The sequence below is a fragment of the Hyperolius riggenbachi genome, chromosome 8, assembly GCF_040937935.1.
Source record: "Hyperolius riggenbachi isolate aHypRig1 chromosome 8, aHypRig1.pri, whole genome shotgun sequence".
NCBI classification, from domain to species: domain Eukaryota; kingdom Metazoa; phylum Chordata; class Amphibia; order Anura; family Hyperoliidae; genus Hyperolius; species Hyperolius riggenbachi.
In genome coordinates this window covers 280,266,426-280,286,845 of record NC_090653.1, presented here as the reverse complement: position 1 = coordinate 280,286,845, position 20,420 = coordinate 280,266,426, and the positions used below count along the sequence as shown (strand labels likewise).

General features: G+C 46.8%; 1 protein-coding gene across 1 annotated transcript in view; it reads left to right on the top strand.

Annotated features, from left to right (window-relative positions):
* LOC137528584 (histo-blood group ABO system transferase-like) overlaps positions 1–3,696 on the top strand; it is a 107,999-nt gene extending 104,303 nt beyond the window's left edge. Inside the window, exon 7 of the mRNA XM_068249925.1 lies at positions 2,647–3,696. Within this exon, the coding sequence (XP_068106026.1) occupies positions 2,647–3,331 (685 nt within the window). The 3' untranslated portion in view covers positions 3,332–3,696. The remainder of the gene's footprint in view (positions 1–2,646) is intronic.
* The last annotated feature ends 16,724 nt before the right edge of the window (positions 3,697–20,420 follow it).

The window sequence follows — 20,420 nt, the reverse complement described above, 5'->3', positions numbered from 1 at the left end:
TTACATTGTGGCAGTTTGCCCAGAGTACCGTACGGTACCAGAGCCTCTTGTGGGAGGGGTTTCAGCACAAAATCAGTCATACAGCGCCCCCTGATGGTCTGTTTGTGAAAATCATTATTTTTCTCATGTAAAAGTGGGTATCAGCTACTGATTGGGATAAAGTTCAATTCTTGGTCGGAGTTTCTCTTTAAAGTCAGAAATTCCAGAAGTGAACCGGAGGCGGGGCCGGAGCATCGGTGAGTGGCTGCGCCAACACAGGATGTCTGCGGGGGACCGTTAGAAGCCCCAGGTAAGTTCAACTCTCCCCCCCCCCCCCACAGTGAGACATTTCAGCCGGATCTCTCCAGCCTAAGTATGTTGCTGTTCTAAACAACAGAGGGGTGGGGTCAATCAGGAGAGGTAGGTCCGTGCTGCATCAAGCATATTGTTTACCTGTTAAGAGTATTTTGGTCCTTAAAATGCTACACTATATTGGCCCACCTGGATTTCAGCTGTTGAACTCCAAGGAAAGTTGAGCATTTCGCCCTCTTTTTTGGGGGGGGGGGGGGGGGCGGAGGGGGGGGATTTGGAATTACTCTGTGCAGGAAGTGACATCATTGGGTACATACTTCTCCAGGAGAGTATTGGTATATCTAACAGTGTGTTTCCCGCAGGCTCTGCATCTGAGTAGAGCAACTGTTTATCTTGGCTTCCATGCATTTGCCTCATAATGCAGTTTATATTGAATGTGATTTTATACAGTGCTATATCCACCCACAGGGCCATTTCTGTCCACAGATTTACAGGCAAAGGCGTGGGGGTGCCCTTTAGTGTACAGTCTGCAATACTGCACCCTCTCTTTTAAAGGACATCTGGGGTGAAAATAAACAGATGAGAAAAACAATTGTATCTATCCTCCTTCTCCTAAAAATGACTCTTGTGTATATACCACAGTTTCATTTTATATTTTAATCTAGTTTTTTACCGTTTTATTGTCTCTTCTCAATGACAGCTTCATTGAAGTATGCCAGAGCTCAAATCTATCAATGAATAACCCTTTTTATCTCTTTCCTGCTCTCAGAAGCCATTTACTGGCAGGAAAGTGTTTTATGGCTGTCATTACTTATCAGTGAGGGTTATGCTATAGTCTGACCCAGTCCCGACCCAGACAGAAACTGTCACTTGCATACCTGATGTTTAACTCTTTCAGGCAGAGAAAGAAAAAAGGACCAAAGCCTAGTTGTGCTAGGCACTGTACATACACATAAAATATACACAAACACTGCACTAAAACAAAAGGTGCAACATTCGGTGGTGCGCTATTTAGAGATTTAACAGTTCGATGATATGACACAGCGCACATATGATAGTCCCACATGAGCCTCAGACCCAAGCTCTGCTAGTCCATTGTATTACTTGAGACACAGCTGTGGTTCGTGAGGCAGATAGCCTTTGCAGTGCGTACCACCACCACACCCTTAAAATGGGACACTCGCCGCTAAGTATTGACCCACTGTCAGATTGGGTCCACAGTGCTTGCAGGGGTATCAAGGCCTCCCTCTGCCTACTACTACTACTATTATGCAGCTTCACATCAGAAAGCAAATGAAAACAAACCAATTGGCTCCATAGTGTAAAACAGTCTTAAAATGTATTAAGAATTATGCTAAAACACTCACATGCTAAAGATGTTGTATCAAGGCTCAGAGTTTTTAGGGGCTCAACCCTGATTGTGGGCCGTCCGGGAGGCTCTCAGCAATACTGTCTCGCTGGCCTCCGGCTATCGCATGCCACGCCGACCTCACTTCCACCTTCTGCGTTTCATGTACACGCGTCCCGGCCATACCGGTTTTGTCACTTCCTGTGACTCATCAGGGGCTGCGTGTCAAGTAATACAATGGACTAGCAGAGCTTGGGTCTGAGGATCATGTGGGACTATCATATGTGCGCTGTGTCATATAATTGAACTGTACATACACATGTCTATATCATCATTTCACATGTCACTTCGGTTGTCCTTTAATGAAAGCCTGCAGTGCGCCAGCACAATATTTTCCAGTCTCCCCATAATGTATTCCAGGTTCATGTGCGGATAAGAGGGGATGCTGGTGCTCAAATGAACCTATAGAGCAAAGCTTCTTCAAAATGTTGCTATAGGGCCCATTGATTTGTAGATATTCTTCTGATCACAACAGTAAGATTACAGAGACATAGATATGAAGAACATGCAGAACCATACATAGACTTGTAGATACCTCTGCACCAGGCATGTCCAAAGTCCGGCCCAGGGGCCAAATGCAGCCTGCCAAGCCATTTTTAGAAGCCCCCAAAATCTCTTTGCAGTTGTTAATTCCATGCTGCCTGCAGGCCGTAGATGCAGTGCCGCATGGACAGGCCAGCAGCTGTAACAGCCACTGATTAGCAGCAGCCACTGTGCAAATGCACGTGGTATATGGGTTGGCCTAATATGGCCCTTGGCCTAAAATGTTTGGCCACCCCTGCAAACTCCTTCTTTAACTTGCAGATCTCCCAAGCTATCCCACCAGCTTCTAGAATCCTTCTTAGACTCATGGACCTCCATGCCCTCTTTACCCCCAACTTCAATGCATCATGTTCACCATTGTTCCTTTATTCCTGACCTTGTGTGTTTTGTGAATTCTCTTTCAGGTATACTATGTTTGTTCAAACTTTTATAGACTCTGCTGAACAATTCTTCATGGTTGGACACAAAGTGACCTATTATGTATTCACTGACCGAGTCAGCGACATTCCGGCCTTGACTCTGCGTGATGGCAGGAAGCTAGTAACGCTGGAGGTGCCTAGCTACCAGCGTTGGCAAGACGTGTCCATGCGACGGATGGAGATGATTCGTGACCAGTCCCGTCAGAAATTCATACATGAGGTGGATTACCTTGTGTGTGTGGACGTTGACATGAAATTTACCGATGATGTTGGGGTGGAGATTTTAAGTGACGTGTTTGGGACGTTACATCCTGGCTTCTATGGAACTGCAAGACAACACTTTACATATGAGAGAAGACCAGAGTCAACGGCCTATATTCCTTCAGACGAAGGGGACTTTTACTATGCGGGAGGATATTTTGGAGGTACTGTAGAAGAGGTTTATAAGTTAACCAGTTATTGTCATGATGCCATCATAAAAGACAAAGAAAACCACCTTGAAGCCAGATGGCAGGACGAGAGCTATTTGAACAAATATTTCGTTTATCACAAACCTACGAAAATTCTCTCGCCAGAATATCTGTGGGACAATAATTATGGGGTTCCAGGTGTCCTCAAGAGAAGAAGATTTGTAGCTGTTCCAAAAAACCATAATGCTGTGCGAAACTGATGAGCATTGTGGGATGTTTCGTAGGTAGCTGGACCCATTGTTTTCTCATTGATTCCTACTGATGTGAATATATTTTTCCAAGAGGACTAAGTGACAACCCAACAACCTGCAATTGAAGAGAAATCGAGAGCCCAATATGGTGGTAGTATGTCAAGACAGATTGAATAATTGAGACAGTGAGATGGTAATACTCACAAACATGGGTTACCGCTCAGGTAACCACTCAATAGGCAGGTCCTCACTCAGGATTAAGAAGTCGCTCTCTGTAGATAGGAGAAAAAGGGTAGATCACCCTTCCACCTGGGGTGGACTTGAATATACTGGTAGGTGAACAGAGGCGCCAGTAGAATAAAAGTACATAAAATTTTTAAAGATTGCTGAGAGGAAGTGGTGGACTTGCCTCCATTAAAGCAGACACCAAGGACTGTGATTAAATAAATAAATACACATTTGTTGAAGATACCCCAAGGGGGTATCTTCAATAAATGTGTATTTATTTAATCACAGTCCTTGGTGTCTGCTTTAACGGAGGCAAGACCACCACTTCCTCCCAGAATTTTTTTAAAATTTTATGTACTTTTATTCTAATGGCGCCTCTGTTCACCTACCAGTATAAACCCAACAACCTGGTTGGTGTTGATAAAAATGCTACAGAAGAAATACTCTGTGCTTGTTGTGTTGTAACACAGAAGCCACACAGGCAACAATATGAATGAGCAATAACAAAGCTATGTTACCATTACCCGTGTAGAGTAAAGCCTGTACACATGCATGAGGGTTCTCAGTCAAGGTGGCCATTTGGGGCCTTGTCTGCCGAGAATCTAGCCTGTCTACAGCCTCCCCAATGCATTGGCGAGAGTGCTGGATCATCTTGGCCGAATGACTTGCTCGCCTCCTTACCCTTTCCATTGGAAGTCACTCCATTAAGTGCCGCCCTATTGTCCTCCCCTGTAGTCTTACGATGTGTTTGTACATCACTTGGCCCCACTTGTGGGCAACCTCCCCACCTCCCCATCAATGTCTGCTGCCGGGGCTCCCGCACTGCCAGACCCCTCAGATGGCCTCCCCCTGATTGCTTCCCCCATAAAAGTTTGCTCCTGGGGCCCCCGCACTGCCGGACCCCCCATGTTCTGTAATTCAGCTTCCTTGCAATATCTCACCTGTCCTGGCGGCAGCTCTGTTCCATTCTCCACCTTTAGCCCCGTTGCCTGTGCCTTCTCCATCCAGCGCAGGTTATTTGCACATAACATGCGCCAGATGGAGAAGATGCAGGCATGTGTAAATAACATACGCCAGCATAGAGAAGAGGCAGGTAGTGTGGCTGAAAACAGAGATCCAGATGGAGCCGCCAATGGGACAGATGAGATATTGCAAGACAACTGAATTGCTGAACATGTCAGAGCCACTGAGAGCAGTCAGAGGGAGGCCCCCTGGGGTTTTTGGCAGCGCAGGGGCCCCGGAAATGGACTTTGATGGGCGGGGAGTAGTCAGGGGGAGGCCACCTGGGGGTCCGGCAGTGTGGGGGCCTCTGTAGAGCTCTGGGCCCTGGGCAATTGCCCCTTTGCCTCAGTGGCAGCGCCGGCCTTGCTTGTCCTTGAAGTGCTGAGTGACCATGGGATCAAGTCCTGATCTCTGGAGGCAACATTCTTTGTGCATGTGTACGAACCTTAACCATTTCAGCCCGCTGGGATTTTTCACCTTATGCATCAGAGCAATTTTCACCTCCCATTCATTTGCTAATAACTTTATCACTACTTATCACAATTTATTGATCTATATCTTGTTTTTTCCACCACTAATTAGGCTTTCTTTGCGTAGTACATTTTGCTAAGAATTATTTTTTTATAAATGCATTTTAACAGGATTAATAAGAAAAAAATTGAAAAAAATCATTATTTCTCAGTTTTTGGCCATTATAGCTTTAAAATAATCCATGCTACCATAATTAAAACCTATGTATTTTATTTGCCCGTTTATCTCAGTTATGACACCATTTAAATTTTGTCCCTATCACAATGTATGGCGCCAATATTTTATTTGGAAATAAAGGTGCATTTTTTCCGTTTTGCGTCCATCACTATTTACAAGCTTATAATTCACAAAATGTTCGTAGTATACCCCCTTCAAATGCATATTTAAAAAGTTCAGACCCTTAGGTTACTATTTATGTTTTTTTTTTAATTGTAATTTTTTTTTTCCATTAAAATTTTTATTTGGGTAATATTTTGGTGTGAGAAATAAACAGTTAATTTTTAATGTTATTATATGTGTAAATTGTAATGCAAAAAATATCTAGATGTAGTTTTACTATTTGGCCACAAGATGGCCACCTTGAGTTTTTTTTTTCCTCCTTGTGCTGCTCGCTAACTGGAAGCACAAGGAGGATGCGGAAAATTGTACGTGCAGAAAGACTGAAGTCTCTTGTAAGAGCGCTTCGGTTTTTCTGCTGGGGACACGGATCGGTGATCGGGAACCATGTTCCCGTTCACTGATCCCAGGGGGCTACCGGGGGACAGCATGGGGGCACGGGGTGGGAGCGCGCCACCGCAGCAGAGCAGCTGCCCGGACGTGAGCTTCACGTCCGGGCGGCAGAAATGGTTAAATTACCTCTAAATTATGGCATAAAATACTGCATGAAGCCATTGGTGAGAAATATTACTTTCTCCTTAGTCTCCTCGAAGTTTTCAGGTCTCTTTTCCCTGTGATCAGTCCTCTTCTCTCTCCAGCCTCCTGGAAGCCCCTCTGAGCAGCGCTGAGCGATTCTGAACTGGGCATGCAAGAGTTTCCAACCGCACATGTGCACTGAAAGAAATCGCTTGTGGACAAGTGCTTACTTGTGCATGTGCGATTATAAACTTGTGCCTATGTAATTCTAAATCGCTTGGCATGCTCAGGGGAACTTACTGGAAAGTACTTGATGGAGGGATACAATCGAACACTGAGAGGACCATGGATGAAGAACGGGAGGGACCCCTTCCCTTGCCTCCCGTTGGTGCCCTTCATGGCCATGGGGCCCATCTCACAAGGGTCATAAAACAAGTGATGACATCATGCTCTCCACACCCATAACAGGTGTAGCCACAAACACACCTGATCTGCAGTATAGTCCCCTGTATAGGAGGAAGGGGAGGTTAGTAGCTGGGGACCCTACAGCTCGGGGCCCCCCTGCGATCGCAGGTGCTGCTCCCCTTTAGTTACACCCCTGCTAGCCCCCCCCCCATCCTGATTCAAGGGTACATTAAAGATCATCTGGCCTGAATATAATTGGAGTAAATGTTAGTACACAGATGTTAGGATCATGTTAAAATTGCTGAAATATCGATCAGTCAGATTGCTGCATTTGTGGCCAGCATTGTAGATGGCGTAAAACAGTGTACATCATTTGGATAAATTTTGTCCATAGTGACTTTTCATGACCTTTTCAGGCGACGGTTTACCCGTGATTAGGATGGTCAATGAGATGCAAATCATTCCGAGTTAATGCAGAATTATGCAAAAGTCATATGCAAATGTATGCAGCTTGAAAATGCACCAATTGAGTGATGCCGATGAATTGATTTTCAGGCTGCATAAATGTGCATAATCCTGCATTGATTTGCATATCATTGACCATCCTTATTTATGCTCACTAAACAAATATTCTGCTTGCCCAGTACTGAGCAGTACATTCTGACCTATGATCAGGGCCGGCACTACCATAGGTGCAACTTGGGCAATTGACCCGGGACCCCAAGCGCTGCCGGGCTCCCCCAGGTCTCCAAACAATTGACAGTACAGTAAGATAGCTGTGCTACAGCGCAAACCAACCAACCAATTAAATAGCAACGAGCGCAGCTCCAATACGGTGGGTCAGTGATGGGGATCTAAGAAGGAGAACAAGAAGCATGCTATTGTGCATTAACCTTTCTTATTTTCAAATCATAAAACCATATTGCACTTAGGGCCCGTTCACATTAGAAAATAGCAAAACTGTAGCGCTTAGCACTACCATTTTGCATAGTAATATCACTGTACACTTCCACAATTCCCGACAATGGCAATCAGCAGTTGTTTAACTACTTAACCTCCTTGCCGGTTATCCCGAGCTCAGCTCGGGGTAACCTGCGCAGGAGGATTTCTCATGCCCCCTGGGCCGATTTCTATCAAATAAAAAGGAGCACACGTGTGCTACCTGATCACCGCTGCAGCGCGGCGATCCGCCGCGTGCAGCGGCGAAAGAGGGTCCCCCCAGCCGCCCGAGCCCAGTGCAGCCGGAACAAACAGTTCCAGCCAGCGCTAAGGGCTGGATCGGAGGCGGCAGACATCAGGACGTCGGCTGACGTCCATGACGTCACTCCGCTCGTCGCCATGGCGACGAGGAAAGCGAAACATGGAAGGCCGCTCATTACGGCCTTCCTTGTTACTTCTGATCACCGGAGGCCCTCTAGTGGGCTTTCATGCAGCCAACTTTTAGTTGGCTGCATGAAATCGTTTTTTCTTTATTGTAAAAAAAACCTCCCGCAGCCGCCCTGGCGATCTTAATAGAACGCCAGGGAGGTTAAGGACCTTTAGCTGATTGAAATCTACGCCCTGTTTTGGTGGTCACCTGGCTGGCAGGGCGTAGATTTCAATCAGTCGCCGCTGCACTCATCCGCAGTTTCCGTCAATCCCGCCAATCTTGCAGCTGAATCCCGACGTCTCTCGCCGCAGCTCACTCGCTCTGCCGTCTCAGTAACAGCAGAGCCCTGTGAGCGGGTCAGGAGCAGATTTCATTGGCTCCTGGCCCTGTCTTTTAATTTAAGCAACTCCCATTGGCTTACGTGGATAGGCAGGGTCAGGAGCCAATGAAAGCGGCCGGCTCACAGGAACTCTGCCGTCATAGAGACAGCAGAGTGGGTGGCCCAGGATCCCGACGTGCGGCGGTGACAGCGATTGCGGCGTGCCTTATGCTAAATCTGGCCCTGGCCATAGTAATCAACCCTGTGACCCCTGCCATCGCGGGGGGCAGGCGCTTTGGGGGGCCCCTCCACCTCCCTCTCCCCAACCGCAAGTGCAGCCAATTAGCAAAGAAACCTCCCCCTCCACTCACAAAAACCATGTGCAGGAGCGTGTTCCTTTTACAGATGCTGCTTTATAGCGGAACACTCTCTGCTGCCATTCGCCGACTCCCGATCACATGATCCACATGGGGTTCAGGAACAAAGGGGGCGTCATGCTATCATTGTTCCGGGGGTGCCCTAGTAAGTCTAGTTACGCCCCTGTAATGCCTGCAACTTTCACATTCTATTAAAAGCAATACGGTTTTATGATTTGAAAATAAAACAGGTTAATGCACGATAGAGCGCTCCTTGTTCTCCTCCTTATGGTGCCCAATACACGGTACAATAAAAACATTTGATTTTCCCATTTATTCGAGCAAAATGATTGAATCGAATGAAAGTTGAAAAGAATCGTGTCTTTCGATTAAGAAAAACAAACGATTATCCCGTTTTTTCAACAAACATCAGATCACACGTTGGAAAAAAATGTATATTCGATCTAACGGAATAATCGAACAAAATTGTCTAATCGAAAAAAATGAAAAAATTGTACCATGTATGGGCACCATTAGACCCCCAGGTCTCCCCCTGACTTATTCTCATCATGGCCTGAATTTGCTCCTGGTGGGAAGGGTCAGGGGGCCTCATTGTAGTTTGAACTGGCCCTGCCTATGGTGTGTGCCTGTTGGGGTACTCGCAATTGGCTGAGGATTTCCTACCTTGGTGGTCTGCTGAAGAGGAGGTTGCTACATGTACATACTGTACGTACAAATAGTCACCTGAAGCTATCACGAATGCTCATTTTGGGTGATGAAAGTGTACTGTGTTTATCTAGCTCTAGAGACTACAGTTCTGTAAATGGAAAGATTCCTCACATCATTCAATATTATCGATGTAGCACCCCATTGAAGGACTGTAGCGGTAACAACAGGCCCTTAGCTTCTCATCAGTAGTTTAGGTTGAAAGGACCACTATTGCGAAAAATAGTAAAATTTAAAATACATGTAAACATACAAATAAGAAGTAAGTTTCCTCCAGAGTAAAAGGAGCCATAAATGACTTTTCTCCTATGTTGCTGTCACCTACGGTAAGTAGTAGAAATCTGACAGAACCGACAGGTTTTGGACTAGTCCATCTCTTCATGGGGAATTCTCAGCATGGCCTTGTTGTTTATAAAGACACTCCCTGAAAAAGATTTATACAAAGATGCTGGCCAGCCTCCCCGCTCGCTGCACACGTTTTGGCAGTTGGACAGAGCAACTGCCATTCGCTAAGTTCTTCTGAAAAGAAAGAAAACACTGAGAACCCCCCCATGAGGAGATGGGCTACATCTAAACCTGTCGGTTCTGTCAGATTTATACTCCCTACTGTAAGTGATAGAAACATGGGAGAAAAGTAATTTATGGCTCATTTTACTCTGGAGGAAACGTACCTTTTATTTGTATATCTTTATATTTGTTTAAAATGTTACGATTTTCATGGTAGTTGTCCTTAAAGGTCCTGTTTATAAAGTTTTTCCCCATAGTTACCACAATTCATAAAGAGAAACATCAACTTACATATAAATACAATTTCCATTACAAAACCAACACAAAGTGTATAGATTCACATTTGTTACAATAGTACCAAAATCATCCCAATATGGGTGACTATAAAACGGAATAATGTCCCTTTGTTTCTGGTCAGACCTACTAAGATCTGCCAGATAACCTTCTAGGAGCAAAGTGTATCCGTGTCAATCTTACATCACATTTAAATACTGTTAAATGCCTGCCGAGATAAATATTAAAGCGGAATGAAATCCAGCATTTCTTTTTTGCTCTAATAGATTATTTACAGCGTATTATATACTACCACCATTTTTTTTTAACTAGAACAGCATTCAAAGGGTTACACACAGGACTTACAAGTTCCCTGTCAGCAAACCTTGACGCATCCGAACTTTAGATAATGTTATCTTGTATTTAATTATATCAAGTGAGGAATGTAAATAAACACTTGTCTGACACTGCAGGCACTGCTGAACAAAGTCAGAAAGCATTTCTGCTTATGTTAGAAGATGAATAAAGCAGTTATAAATAAAATGCAAAGTCAGTTCTCAGGGCAAAAAAAAGTGTACTTTGGGAACGTATAATTTCTAAAAGAATAATAATACTTAGGCACAAAAGCAAATATGATAACCCTATGGCATATAAAAAGTAGGAAAACATGTTTTTATTGAATATTATGTCAGAGTTTTATACTGCTTTAATTTCTCTCTGCGCGTTTCGGAAACTTTAAAGCAAGTAATGTTCACTTCACCTCAGGAGTGCAATTTTTCCCGGCTGAATGAAGAATAGCGCAAATGACTGATATCTAAGATCAAGAATAAAAATATAAAGAGAGAGATCATAAATAGGCTGTCAAGGGTTTCTGCACACTGGAGACCATCACCTAAAGTAATAGTGAAGACTTCACCACCACAGAAAGAGTACAAACAGAGCAAGCATACCTATACCTTGATTGGCCTCAATTCACTAAGATCATGCTGGAGATAATAAGGCAAGGGAAAACTTACCACCACACAGTGAGAGAGTTATCTTATCTCTTTATTCCTTTAAGAGACACTGTAACATCAAAAAGTTCCTCTGGGGGGTACTCACCTCGGGAGGGGGAAGCCTCAGGGTCCCAATGAGGCTTCCCACGCCATCCTCTGGTCCACGGGGGTCTCGCTGCAGCCCTACGAACAGCGGCCCGACAGATCCGACAGCTTGTTCAATATTTACCTTTCCAGGCTCCAGCGGGTGCTCTGTTGCGGATTTCGGCTCCGAAGTAGATGGAAATACCCGATCTCAGTTGGGTCCGCTCAACGGCGCAGGCGCCGGAGACTTGCGCCTGTGCAGTAGAGCAGACCCGACGGCGATCGGCTATTTCTGCCTATTTCGGAGCCGAGAGCCGCCACAGCGCCTGCGCAGGAGCCGGGAAGGTAAATATTTACATCGCCGCTGTTCGAAGGACTGTAGCGAGACCCCCGAGGGACGGAGGACGGCGTGGGAAGCCTCATTAGGATCCTGAGGCTTCCCCCACCCGAGGTGAGTACCCCCCAGGGGAACTTTTTGAAGTTAAAGGTTTTCTTTAAGTTATCTCCTCTGTAGTTAAGTTACCTCCTCTGTAGTTATTTTCACACTAGTTAATTAACAGCCTGTCTGAAACTTTAGAATTCTGGAGTTATTTTAAGGATTGAAGAGTTAACTTAAAGGGACTCCGAGCTCAAGTAAAAAAAGAAAGTTGTACTCACCCGGGGCTTTTTCCAGCCCAGTGCTGGTCGGGAGGTCCCACGACGGCGTCCTGGCTCCTCTCCTAGTCCCCACTCCGGAATGGCTGACCGGCCGCAGCCCGGGCGACACTCTGCTGAGTGTCGGGCTGTTCCTTCCGCGTATGACGCGGCTGACGTCACACGCCGGCTGCCTCGCGTCATCACGGCGGCCGGCATGAAAGTACTGCGCATGCGCGATTAAAGCGCGCATGCGCCATACTGCCACGCCGGCCGCCGTGATGACGCGAGGCAGCCGGCGTGTGACGTCAGCCGCGTCATACGCGGAAGGAACAGCCCGACACTCAGTAGAGTGTCGCCCGGGCTGCGGCCGGTCAGCCATTCCGGAGCGGGGAGAAGGAGAGGAGCCAGGACGCCGTCGTGGGACCTCCCGACCAGCACTGGGCTGGAAAAAGCCCTGGGTGAGTATAACTTTCTTTTTTTACTTGAGCTCGGAGTCCCTTTAAAGACAGAAGAGTTAACTTTAGGTTTGCCTGAGGTAAAATGTTTCCTGAATACTACATGCCTTATCACTCTAGAAATGTTATTAAAGACAGGAGATCAGCTTAGTGAATTGAGGCCATTGTCATAATAAAGCTGCCACTTGAAAACCTGAAAAATGATAAGTTTTGTATAAATGTCTAGCACCATGGTGAACAGCACTGATTATAGGTTATATCACCATTACATATCCCTGGAGATACCCAGGATCTTTCAGATTGTGAAAAAAGCATTATGAACATATACAGTTTTAAAATATACATAAATTGCCATAATAGCCCTCAATTCAGCCCTCAATCACCATCACCAGACAGACATCCGTGCTCAATAGTGTAATTAATCTGCTCCTTCCTCTATCTATATCAGGAGAGGAGAGTTAAATAGAAGAAGGAAGAAGAGTCCTCCGGCAGCACAGAGTAACTCTCCTCTCCTGATATACTCTGTGCTGGAGGACTCTGCTCCTTCCTCTAACTCTCCTTCCCTGATATAGGAAAGGAGCAGATAGATAGAGGAAGGAGCAGAGTCCCCCAGCAGCACAGAGTATATCAGGAGAGGAGAGCAGGAGAGGAAGGAGCAGAGTCCCCCAGCAGCACAGAGTATATCAGGAGAGGAGAGCAGGAGAGGAAGGAGCAGAGTCCTCCAGCAGCACAGAGTATATCAGGAGAGGAGAGCAGGAGAGGAAGGAGCAGAGTCATCCAGCAGCACAGAGTATATCAGGAGAGGAGAGTTAGATAGAGGAAGGAGCAGAGTCCCCCAGCAGCACAGAGTATATCAGGAGAGGAGAGTTAGATAGAGGAAGGAGCAGAGTCATCCAGCAGCACAGAGTATATCAGGAGAGGAGAGTTAGAGGAAGGAGCAGAGTCCTCCAGCAGCACAGAGTATATCAGGAGAGGAGAGTCAGAGGGAGGAGCAGAGTCCTCCAGCAGCACAGAGTATATCAGGAGAGGAGAGTTAGAGGAAGGAGCAGAGTCCTCCAGCAGCACAGAGTATATCAGGCGAGGAGAGTCAGAGGAAGGAGCAGAGTCCTCCAGCAGCACAGAGTATATCAGGAGAGGAGAGTTAGAGGAAGGAGCAGAGTCCGCCAGCAGCACAGAGTATATCAGGAGAGGAGAGTTAGAGGGAGGAGCAGAGTCCTCCAGCAGCACAGAGTATATCAGGAGAGGAGAGTTAGATAGAGGAAGGAGCAGAGTCATCCAGCAGCACAGAGTATATCAGGAGAGGAGAGTTAGAGGAAGGAGCAGAGTCCTCCAGCAGCACAGAGTATATCAGGCGAGGAGAGTCAGAGGAAGGAGCAGAGTCCTCCAGCAGCACAGAGTATATCAGGAGAGGAGAGTTAGAGGAAGGAGCAGAGTCCTCCAGCAGCACAGAGTATATCAGGAGAGGAGAGTTAGAGGAAGGAGCAGAGTCCTCCAGCAGCACAGGGTATATCAGGAGAGGAGAGTTAGAGGAAGGAGCAGAGTCCTCCAGCAGCACAGAGTATATCAGGAGAGGAGAGTCAGAGGAAGGAGCAGAGTCCCCCAGCAGCACAGAGTATATCAGGAGAGGAGAGTCAGAGGGAGGAGCAGAGTCCTCCAGCAGCACAGAGTATATCAGGCGAGGAGAGTCAGAGGAAGGAGCAGAGTCCTCCAGCAGCACAGAGTATATCAGGAGAGGAGAGTTAGAGGAAGGAGCAGAGTCCGCCAGCAGCACAGAGTATATCAGGAGAGGAGAGTTAGAGGGAGGAGCAGAGTCCTCCAGCAGCACAGAGTATATCAGGAGAGGAGAGTTAGATAGAGGAAGGAGCAGAGTCATCCAGCAGCACAGAGTATATCAGGAGAGGAGAGTTAGAGGAAGGAGCAGAGTCCTCCAGCAGCACAGAGTATATCAGGCGAGGAGAGTCAGAGGAAGGAGCAGAGTCCTCCAGCAGCACAGAGTATATCAGGAGAGGAGAGTTAGAGGAAGGAGCAGAGTCCTCCAGCAGCACAGAGTATATCAGGAGAGGAGAGTTAGAGGAAGGAGCAGAGTCCTCCAGCAGCACAGGGTATATCAGGAGAGGAGAGTTAGAGGAAGGAGCAGAGTCCTCCAGCAGCATAGAGTATATCAGGAGAGGAGAGTCAGAGGAAGGAGCAGAGTCCCCCAGCAGCACAGAGTATATCAGGAGAGGAGAGTTAGAGGAAGGAGCTGAGTCCTCCAGCAGCACAGAGTATATCAGGAGAGGAGAGTTAGATAAAGGAAGGAGCAGAGTCCTCCAGCAGCACAGAGTATATCAGGAGAGGAGAGTTAGAGGAAGGAGCTGAGTCCTCCAGCAGCACAGGGTATATCAGGAGAGGAGAGTTAGATAAAGGAAGGAGCAGAGTCCTCCAGTAGCACAGGGTATATCAGGAGAGGAGAGTTAGAGGAAGGAGCAGAGTCCTCCAGCAGCACAGAGTATATCAGGAGAGGAGAGTCAGAGGAAGGAGCAGAGTCCCCCAGCAGCACAGAGTATATCAGGAGAGGAGAGTTAGAGGAAGGAGCTGAGTCCTCCAGCAGCACAGGGTATATCAGGAGAGGAGAGTTAGATAAAGGAAGGAGCAGAGTCCTCCAGCAGCACAGGAGTATATCAGGAGAGGAGAGTTAGACAGAGGAGAGTGTAATAAATCTTTTTTGGTTGCAATGGGCAACAACACTACACCTTCGTTCGGCACCATATCACAGGAAGTGTGATAACTCGACTCTCATCACAGCAACAGCATAGGAGATTGAACTTCTTAGACGTCGTCAACGTTTCAGGAGTTTTTTCAGTAAACAGATATACAGATGCTTATCTCTACATGCTCGTTACACCTCAGGGAAGCAATTGGTCTGTACTAAGTCCTCTTTGCGTTACAGGCTCTTGGTTGTACTCTGTACACCTTAGATTGATCGATATATACCGTAATTGATCTCGTTTCTTTATAGTTCTCTTGAACTCTGTTTACTCTTTTTGGTAGAATGGAGCTACTCTCCTCTACCCTACCTTATGTTACAATCAGGGCCGGCCCGCCTATGAGGCGGGGTGAAACTTTTGCCTCAGGCGGCACTTCTGGGGGGGCGGCGCCGCAGGAAGTGACGCCAGTGGAGCGCACGCTGGCCTGGAACGAGGAAGAGGTGAGTAATCCCCGCCAGTTGCCTCTTACAAATAGCTGCAGCCAGCACGGACCTTGTTAAAGCTGGAGGGGAGCGGAGGACGGGGGACCCAGGCGAGGGAGGGGGGGGGGGTCCGACCCCCCTCCCCGGCGCTAGGCCCAATACCCCCTTCCTGCCCGCTGTCCCCTCCAGCTCGGGCGGCCCCCCACACCCACGGCTTGGGGGGGGGGGGGGGGCGGCGGCGATTTCTTTGAAAATTGCCTCAGGCGGCAAAAAGTCTAGGGCCGGGCCTGGTTACAATGTCATAACAGAGCCGGCCTTAGAGTACGCGGGGCCTGGGGCAAGTGTCATATGCGGGGACTAGAGCCATAAGTGAAGGCCATGTACCATACCACCACAGTCATGGGCTTGTCCACCTCTAAAGCAGGATGCCTTATTATTGTTTAAAAACGTGTTAAAGGCCCCTAAGCTAACCAATACAGGAACAATTACAATACATAATGTAATCAAACGGTACCTGTCCCTAGCTCCCCAGCCAGCCTCTACCTATCCCTAGCTCCCCAGCCAGCCTCTACCTATCCCTAGCTCCCCAGCCAGCCTCTACCTATCCCTAGCTCCCCAGCCAGCCTCTACCTATCCCTAGCTCCCCAGCCAGCCTCTACCTATCCCTAGCTCCCCAGCCAGCCTCTACCTATCCCTAGCTCCCCAGCCAGCCTCTACCTATCCCTAGCTCCCCAGCCAGCCTCTACCTATCCCTAGCTCCCCAGCCAGCCTCTACCTATCCCTAGCTCCCCATGAAACCTAGCACCAATCCCCAGCCAGTCTGGAAGCTCCAGCATGAGCCCCCTCTAGCTCCAGTCCATGCTTGACTGACCTAAATGCCCCTGGGGCCCTCAGGCTGAGGCTCTTGCACTTTACCTTAATCTGACATTTGGCAAGCTTCATGTCAGCGCAAAAATTCATTACAAAAATGCAAATAGCATATTACAGTAAAGCATGCTGAAGATGAAAACCTAAGCAATAAAAGGAGGGGGGGGGGGGGGGGGGGGGGTTGGTGCAAAATATAAGGTGTGTAAAACAAAATAGGAAAATCTGACTATTTGTAAATGACACACTGCTCAGAAGACAAACAGCTAGACTTCTGTAGACCTTTCCTTCACCACCACCAAAATGAGCATGGTATGGCGGGCATGACATGCGGGCCCTCTTCATGTGCGGGGCCTGGGGCGATCGCCCCTTTTGCCAGCCCCAAAGGCCGCCTCTGGTCATAAGTACTTACCTTTTTAAAATATGCTCCCATGGACTTCACCTTTGGAAGCGCTCACCTTATTGGAAACTCTTACCTCATCCCCCCCCTGTACATACTCGGCCGCAGTATATACTAAGTGCGGATGTCACACACCTGTAGCTGCTACCTGCAGACTGCTTTTCAGCTGAGCTTGCAATGCTCTTGCTCATTTTTGTTTTTACTTACCTAGAACTTTATTGATCGCTAGAAGTCCTGTTTGTTGTACCCTCTGACCAATGTTTGCCAATGCTACTACCTCCATACTTGCCCAAAAAATGGCTACCTCCCTGTAGGAAGGTGTGCTTTGCACTTTAACTACACAGGGTTCAGGGCTACGCATGCCAGCTTCATATGCCTGCATGAGAATCACTGAATGCCCACTAGGTAGATAGTCCTATGGCAAACATTCTACTGATACATTGGGCTTGATTCACAAAGCGGTGCTAACAGTTAGCACCCTGGTGAAAAGCCCTTTATCATGCCTAAACTCAGTTTAGGCATGATAAGTTTAGGTGTGATAAGTTTAGGTGTGATAAGTTTAGGCATGATAAGTTTAGGTGTGATAAGTTTAGGCATGCTAAGTTTAAGCACCAACTGCGTTAGCACCACAGTGCACAGCTGATCAAAAGTTTTACGCTAGCAAAGACTGGTGCACTTTGTATAAAGTTTAATGGCGCTGCTTTGCGTGCGGGACTTTGCAAGCGATCTAAACTTATCTAAACTTATCATGCCTAAACTTATCACACCTAACTTATCACACCTAAACTTATCACGCCTAAACTGGCTTTTCACCAGCATGGTGCAATGGTTATCATGCCTAAAGTCTCTAACTGGGTAGCACCGCTTTGTGAATCGAGCCCCTTGCGTCTTTGTAATTGCCCCTGTTGTAATTGATCCTGTTTTGGCACCAAGGGCTCAATTCACAAAGCGGTGCTAACCCAGTTAGAGACTTGGGGCTCGATTCACAAAGCGGTGCTAACCCAGTTAGCATGCCTAAAAAACTTTAGGCATGATAACCATTGCACCATGCTGGTGAAAAGCCAGTTTAGGCATGATAAGTTTAGGTGTGATAAGTTTAGGTGTGATAAGTTTAGGCATGATAAGTTTAGATAAGTTTAGATCGCTTGCAAAGTCCAGCACGCAAAGCAGCGCCATTAAACTTTATACGAAGTGCGCCAGACTTTGCTAGCGTAAAACTTTTGATCAGCTGTGCACTGCGGTGCTAACGTAGTTGGGGCTTAAACTTATCATGCCTAAACTTATCACACCTAAACTTATCATGCCTAAACTTATCACACCTAAACTTATCACACCTAAACTTATCATGCCTAAACTGAGTTTAGGCATGATAAAGGGCTTTTCACCAGGGTGCTAACTGTTAGCACCGCTTTGTGAATCAGGCCCTTTGGGCCTGATTCACAAAGCGGTGTTAACAGTTAGCACCCTGGTGAAAAGCCCTTCATCATGCCTAAACTCAGTTTAGGTGTGATAAGTTTAGGTCTGATAAGTTTAGGCATGATAAGTTTAGGTGTGATAAGTTTAGGCATGATAAGTTTAAGCCCCAACTACGTTAGCACCGCAGAGCACAGCTGATCAAAAGTTTTACGCTAGCAAAGTCTGGTGCACTTCGTATAAAGTTTAATGGTGCTGCTTTGCGTGCGGGACTTTGCAAGCGATCTAAACTTATCTAAACTTAGCATGCCTAAACTTATCACACCTAAACTTATCATGCCTAAACTTATCACACCTAAACTGGCTTTTCACCAGTGTGGTGCAATGGTTATCATGCCTAAAGTCTCTAACTGGGTTAGCACCGCTTTGTGAATCGAGCCCTTTAGGTGTTATAACCATTGCACCACGCTGGTGAAAAGCCAGTTTAGGCATGATAAGTTTAGGCGTGATAAGTTTAGGCATGATAAAAGTTTAGGCATGATAAGTTTAGATAAGTTTAGATCACATGCAAAGTCCCGCACGCAAAGCAGCACCATTAAACTCTATGCAAAGTGCACCAGACTTTGCTAGCTCAAAACTTTTGATCAGCTGTGCACTGCGGTGCTAACCCAGTTGGTGCTTAAACTTATCACACCTAAACTTATCACACCTAGGGCTTGATTCAGTAAACGGTGCTAACCCAGTTAGCACGCCTAAAGACTTTGGGCGTGATAACTAGGGTGCTAACTGGGTTAGAACCGTTTACTAAATTCACATCGCGCGCAAAGTCCCACACTGAAAACTTTGCATGCGCACAGCGCAGTGTGCACCAAACGTCACATCGCGGTGCGACAAAAACGGTGCACCCGATGCGCCTATAAGGTCGCATTGCGTGCGACTTTAACGTCACATGTTGCGACCTTAAGGTCACACCCAATGCGACCTTATAGGCGCATCGGGAGCGCTGTTTTCGCGGTGCGTGCGTAAAGTTTTGCGCGCGGGACTTTGTGCGCGATGTAAATTTAGTAAACGGTGCTAACCCAGTTAGCACCCTAGTTATCATGCCCAAAGTCTTTAGATGTGAATTTATCATGCCTAAACTAACTTTAGGCGTGATATAGGGCTTTTCACAGGCGTGCTAACACTTAGCACGGTTTACTGAATCGAGCCCCTAAACTTATCATGCCTAAACTTATCATACCTAAACTTATCATGCCTAAACTGAGGCGTGCTAACTGTTAGCACCGCTTTGTGAATCAGGCCCTAACTGTGTGTACGGCACAGTTGCCGACGTCCTAGAGATTCGCCACTGTAGTATTTGAACTTCATTCCGTGCTCTGGGCTCCTTGCAGCCCCGCACTCACTTATCTCCTCTCGATAAGCTTCCAGCATCTTCTCCGCTTTTTCTGCTGTGAAAGTCCTTGATAGACTGATATCTCTGGCCCCGGACCTTTTCTGCCTTTTTCACTGGATTTCGGCACCAATTGTAATAAATCTTTGTTGGTTGCTGCTATAGGCAACTACACTACACCTGCGTTCGGCACCATATCACAGGAAGTGTGATAACTCGACTCTCATCACAGCAACAGCATAGGAGATAGAACTTCTTAGACGTCGTCAACGTTTCAGGAGTTTTTTCAGTAAACAGATATACAGATGCTTATCTCTACATGTTCGTTACACCTCAGGGAAGCAATTGGTCTGTAGTAAGTCCTCTGGCTCTTGGTCCATTCCTTTTGAATGGCAACCAGGCTTTCTCTTATGTTACATCTATACTACGTTGCACTTAGGCCTATATACAGCATATAGCTAGATAAGATGACAAGACATTACAAAAAGAGTAGAAAGTGGAAGCCATCAGCCAGAAGTCAGAAGAAGCGAAGAAGCGTCCCCCCCCCCTCCCCGGGAGCTTGTTAGCTTCTCTAAAGAGTTAAATGTGACATCATCTGAGCAGGGATGGATCACTAACTCATCGCCTGCTATTGGCTGACAGGAACCCGTGATATCATGACAAACACTCTTTACTGCTCATGCCCTGGAAAATTCCATGTTCCAGGGACCTGACTCTTAATCTACTAAGAAGGACATTGTTTACCTTTAATATGAAATATGAAAACACTCGATGTTTACCGAAAAGACTGCCTCTCTGTCTGACCATGGTGGCTAGATAAGCCCTCTGGCCTTGTATAGGCAGAAACACACTGTTCTGCAGTGATTCTAGAAAGCCTCTTTAAAGGTATACTCTGCAAGTCAAGTCTTTTAACTAACCTCAGTTAAAGTAACTGAGGCCTACGAATTCAAGCATATAATACTTAAATTCTAACAGAGGGGGCAGAGTCCTCCACCAGCACAGAGTATATCAGGAGAGGAGAGTTAGAGGAAGGAGCAGAGTCCTCCAGCAGCACATAGTGTAGAGGAGAGTTAAAGGAAGGAGCAGAGTCCTCCAGCAGCACAGAGTAAATCAGGAGAGGAGAG